Source organism: Pygoscelis adeliae, unplaced genomic scaffold, assembly GCF_000699105.1.
Source record: "Pygoscelis adeliae isolate BGI_AS28 unplaced genomic scaffold, ASM69910v1 Scaffold160, whole genome shotgun sequence".
NCBI lineage: Eukaryota > Metazoa > Chordata > Aves > Sphenisciformes > Spheniscidae > Pygoscelis > Pygoscelis adeliae.
Genome location: NW_008824035.1, coordinates 3,480,780 through 3,486,454, shown reverse-complemented (window position 1 = coordinate 3,486,454; position 5,675 = coordinate 3,480,780). Strand labels below are relative to the sequence as shown.

At 39.0% G+C, this 5,675-nt stretch overlaps 1 protein-coding gene across 1 annotated transcript in view; it reads right to left on the bottom strand.

Annotated features, from left to right (window-relative positions):
• Positions 1–767: 767 nt before the first annotated feature.
• Positions 768–5,675, bottom strand: part of FAM117B (family with sequence similarity 117, member B) — a 19,825-nt gene continuing 14,917 nt past the window's right edge. Inside the window, exons 5-7 of the mRNA XM_009331932.1 lie at positions 4,563–4,788; positions 3,598–3,718; positions 768–1,319 (exon numbers count right to left, since the gene is read on the bottom strand). Of these exons, the coding sequence (XP_009330207.1) occupies positions 1,001–1,319; positions 3,598–3,718; positions 4,563–4,788 (666 nt within the window). The 3' untranslated portion in view covers positions 768–1,000. The remainder of the gene's footprint in view (positions 1,320–3,597; positions 3,719–4,562; positions 4,789–5,675) is intronic.

Sequence of the window (5,675 nt, the reverse complement as noted above, 5' to 3'; positions counted from 1 at the left end):
ATTTGTGCCAAGAGTGATTGATGATTCAGGCTGACTAACTCCATAAGTAGCCAAGCAAGCCTGTAAGAGACAAGTGGCATATTTTCTGGAAGAAAGTATACTGAGTAAGAGGATAACATGTTTTTTCCCCACCCCTGTACAAAAATCCTATGGACAAATAGAACAACACCGGGGCAAGTGCTGTAAAATGCAATTTTACAGCCAATAAACCAACACTGGTGGGAATTCTGTGAAGGAAGGAGTTTTAAGAACGTCACTTACCTGAAGCACAAACTTCCAATATCAAATAAGTGTACACTATATACTAACATTACTTTTTGGATACTCTTGTGTTTTAAAAGTTTCAAACTTATTAACTTGTCTTATTTTGTTTAGGGCTGAGGCTGTTCAGCAAGGTCACGTAATTTGAGGCTGCTGAAATACTTCAGCAATCCTTTGGTCCCAGCAGCTGTAAAACAGCCAAGTAAAAAAGAACCTTCCATACAAAAAAAAAGCGAGGGGGGATCGTCACCAGGAAAGTGTCTTCTAAACACCATCTGCTACGCACCAGAAAAGGCAAATTTTTGTTACAAAATACACATTTTCATACAAAAGACATCTTGCAAAACCATCTGATTGCCCCTCCTTCTGCAGATTACAATGGTAAATGGGATCAGCTGGTTGGTCTTAATGGGAAACAAAGTCAAAGGACACACAGCATCACAACAACTGGTCCTTTAAATAGCAAAGGATTATGACAGTCTTTGTTTTCACCAGTGTTTAAAAAAGCAGGAGAGAAACAGAACCAGTCTTCATAAGCAGAAAGTGCAACAGAGTATCAGCTGCTGCATCCTCCTGAACTTCTCAATGTGCTACCAAACTGTCAATTATACAAACAGTTCAATTATGACAGTGCCATAACTTGTTAAAACAATGCAAATAGTGTGATCAGAAAAGTCCAGTCAACTGGTTCCAATTTTTTCCCAGTAGTTGTCCAGACAAATGTCAAGACAATCTAAATCTATCCTTCAGCTTCCTCAATATGTCCCGATTGCTGGAGTATAGAGGTCTGTGGTATTACTGTACTTGTTCCACGAGAGATCCTGTCTTGATCTGTGTTTGTAGACAAGGAGGCCATAGAAATGGGCTGTAACAAACTGGGCGTCATGCCAGAGGAGACAGTCAGGCTGTGTGTAGTGCCCTTAAGTGTGAGATCCTGTGTGGGAAGAAGTGGCTTGAGGATGCTGACAAGACAGAAAGCAGAGCCACTTTTAGGAATGAAATTCACTTTGTTCTTGTCAGGGCAGTAGAAGGCTGGAATTTCATGCAACGGCTTTGGCCTAGAAGTAAAATACACACAATTTTAACACAATAGTTTTAAAATGACATTGAACAATCAAATTCTGTCAATGGCAGGTATGTATTGCTGAACACATCACCAGAGAGAGGTTGAGGTTTAAACTTGAAGTATTTCAGCTACTCAATAATGCCTTCATGACACTCGCACCACACAGCAAACGGCAAGACGGTTTAAACTGCTTCTTTACATATACTACGAGATAAACAGCATGTTCTTAGGGCAGGCTATCTTCAAACCCAAAGACGACACTAACTTCATGTTGCAGGTCACAAACCCTATCCATGAACTGGCATATTCAATATATGAGAAAATAACTGGCATATCCAATATATGAGAAAGTATCCTCAAACACGTTCTCCAGAAACTTCACAACCCAACAAGTTCTGCCCCATACAGACACTCTTTATATAGCAAGCCTTGTGAAAGAAAGCTGGCGTAGCAATGTTCCTAACATTGCATATCTTCATGATCATAGGGGGATCCTCTTTTCTAGACTTGTGCCTCCTTTGCATGTTCAGTGTGGCCTGAATCTCTGTAAAAGATGAGCCCATCTTAAAAACTCAATGCAGAGAGTAAAATGTAGTATTCCCGAAGTGGCGTTCATGATCAAGTACCTGTAACCTGGGAAGGAAGTGTGGAACACACATTTAGATCCTGACTTGCAGTTTTGCAATCTCAGCATATAATTCAACCAACTCAGAGACATGCTTTATGAAAGACAGAGCTGGAAGGGAAGTTGTGGCTAAGAAAAAAAACAATCGCCTGTGTCTATCTCTAACCCTGCAATGTAAATCTACTAAGCTAGTCTAACTCTACTTTAAGACAATACTATGGGAATCTATTCCAAAGCCTCTCTTCCCTGCTGGAAGATAACCATTAGAAATTTATACTAATTTTTAATTGTTGCCAGTATTGCCCTTTAGCCTATAACCTCCCCCTCTCTCCATGTGTTTGTAAGACAGCCATACGCACTTCTATCTTCGTTCTACTAGGCCAAGCAAGCCAATCTTTCAGTACTCTGAAAAGCAATTCTGTTCATGAAATAGGATACATTTCCATGTTAGCTGATTCTCCAAGTGTCCAGAAAATTCAGCCGCATTTATAATTTTTTCCCCAAATGAAAATGCTGTAAAGTTCAAATAGAAATAATGTTAAACAAAGGTTGAGCTTTAAAGAGTTACACTTGTATTCCATGTACAAATGGAATGCAAGTATCAGATGTGAGAAAGATTTTTGCATGAGACTGCAGTGTCTAAGAACTGCCATAGCTAGGTAAAAACTTCTGTAGAAGCCTGTTTCACTCTACAGCAGAACAGTCCCACAGCTATGCAGCAAGGACATCCAAAATGAAATGCAAATGCAAGTCAAATCACAATAGAATATGTTCTTGGAGCAAGTAGAGACTATCTGATCTGTTGGCAACATAGCTTACACACTCTAAAATAGAGACAGGTAACTTAAGTTACTGTAACCCTTTCCACATTGCCATGGAGAGGCCACAGAGACCTCCCCAAATCCATTTGCAGAGATCAGAGATGGAAAATACACAAAGGCAGCTATGATTTTTTTAATTACTACTTATACTAGATGGCATTGTTGAGGTAATATAGGCCTAAGAGAATTATAACCAAGTTACACTCCTTGTGTGACAAAATGAATTTTTTAACTATAGGTTAAGATTCTTGCATCCAAGTGACATAAGGGTATAAAAACTCCACTGAAAAAAATAACAAAACATAAAACCCCCAGAATATTGCCAAATGACAAAGTTGGTTTTTTCAGAATAACCAAAGCATCAAATACACAGGGTCAAATTCACCCCTCTGTCACTAAAAGTTTCACAACTACATAGATGTAGCTGAAAAGAATATGGTCTTCCGAGTCTAGATTACTGGATGTGCCTGTCAAGCTGTGACATATATTAGCTGATGCACCTGCATTACACTTTATTACATCTCTCTGTACCTGATTATTTGAGTTCCTCCCACACTATCTGCCAGGTAAGAGACAGCGCTCTCAAGTTATGCTGGTTTTAAAAAAAAAAAGTCTCTCAAGATTTTGATTTTAACACAAAATTCCAGCAATAAAATAAATACATACATATATACCAGTATATAGTCACACAAAACAACAGAGATCAGGCCATTAGCATGGTTTTAGCAACTGGACTAATAATTTTGATCTGACACAGAATCAATAAACCAAAGGGTAACTCTCAATGTTGAATGTTATTTCTTATGTAGTAAAGATCAACTTACAAGCTCTCCTCAAAGACTTTCACCTTTTCACAGCCCTCTGGAGGTTCACGCTTGAACATGTAGCTGTTGTTGGGTTTTGGTGAGGTAGCGTATTTTGGCAAGGGAGAATTATTCCCATTCTCTGCAGGAACAGAGTATCTCATTACTTAAATGCATCAAACTATAAAAAACCCCACACCAATAACCATCTTTAAATGCCCCCAAATTGAAACCCACTTCATTACCAATGTTATAAAATTAAGAAACATTTTCATTCTCCTCCAAGTCTTCACTTGCAAATAAGCTTTCTTATCTCAATCCCTTTCCTCCTTTCTATTTCTCCTTATATCATTTTCAGGCTCTTCTGCAATCTCTGTTCATTCCTGGACACTCTCAGTTTGTAACTGCAAACCTGAATCTATGGTCCTGTGCCATCACCATCTAGCCAAAAGAAATGAGCAGAGGCCATATTCATTAGAAACCAGAACAGGTTTATGCTGAATTATAAAATTTTCCTAGTATATCTAAGAAGATTTCTGGTAAAAAAGAATAATTAAAAAACCCCAAACACAAACTTTTACGGGTGCATGTATGAAATGCTGGAAGATTGCCCATTTTGTACGAGACCATAGAAAATACCTGACACAAGCAACAGGACTAGCCTACTCTGCTGTTCCACCTGTCGCTGTACACTCTTGCTTCTTCAGCTTGCTTAAAGTACTTGAAGAATCTATTATTTAAAAACAAAAACTTGTTTGGGAAGCACATTCCTCAGTCACATCTATCCAGCTTCAATTACAGAGCACTAGATATGTGTGCATACACACAGTATTTGGAGCAATTTGGAAAAAACAGATCACTTAAGAAAAAGCGTTCTACCATTTCTCCATGGATGTGGGAAACAAACCCCCTCTTTTACTGCATGTTCATGCACACAGCAATAAGTTAAAGTTTAGCATTGTTGAACTTTTAAAGTAACACAGTACCTTTATCTCTGGAATCAGCAAGAAGATCATCTGTAGAACATGGACTTTCTTCACTACCTTCGTTAGAGATGGTAAGAAATGAGGTTGGAGATACTGACTGGGAGCGGCTGCTGTTGTTACTACCCCTGTCTGCTCCACCAGGCGTTTGGGTATCAATGCTGCGAGTACTACTACTACGCTGAACCAACGGAGGTGGTGCACGGTGCCCATCTGGAATATCTTGAGGCTGTTAAAAATAAAAGGTATCAGATGGCTGCTCTTGTCTGGTTAGCAGTTTCTTTAAATCCGGTAATGCTGAGGGGTTTTTCGGGTTTCATAAAACTGTCTGAAGTAGAAAATCTTATTCATTACACAAGACTCCAACAGAAAATAAAACAAGTCAGGTTCGGAAACTAAGGACAACTGTTTTCAAGACTTCACAGAATCAAAGAATTGCTGCAGTTGGAAGGGACCTCTTGAGATCATCTAGTCCAACACCCCTGCTCAAGCAGAGTCAGCTAGAGCAGTCTGTCCAGGACTGTGTCCAGTCAAGTTTTGAATATCTCCACAGACAGTGATTCTACAACCTCTCTAGGCAACTTGCTCCAGTTTTGAACACCCTCACGCATTTGAAAGACAGACAGAAAGGTGTTTTTCTTGCATTCAGATTGAATTTAATGTTTTTTAATTTATGCCCCCTGCCTCTTGCCCTGTCATTGGGCACTATTGAGAAGAGTCTGGCTCCCTCCTCTTCATTCCTGCACATCAGATATTTATACACATTGATAAGATCCCCCTGAGATTTCTCTTTGCAAGGCTGAACAGTCCCAGCTCTCTCAGCCTCTCCTCATATGAAAGATGTTCCGGTCCCTTAATCATCTTTGTGGCCTGTATTTCTGATACTTTATTACTAAATTTAACTCTAAAAATACCTAAAAATAAAATGAAAGTTAAAAATGGGCAAGTTATGCTTCAACTGAGATGGGGACAGTTCAGCATGGGCAAAGAGAAGAAAAAGTTACTACAAAAACTCTCAAAACAGACCTTTTGTCTTTTCCCCGTTTTACCGAGATTTCTTATTTTATTGGAAAACTAATTACATCACAGTAATCAGAGGAAAATGTTTGGATTTGA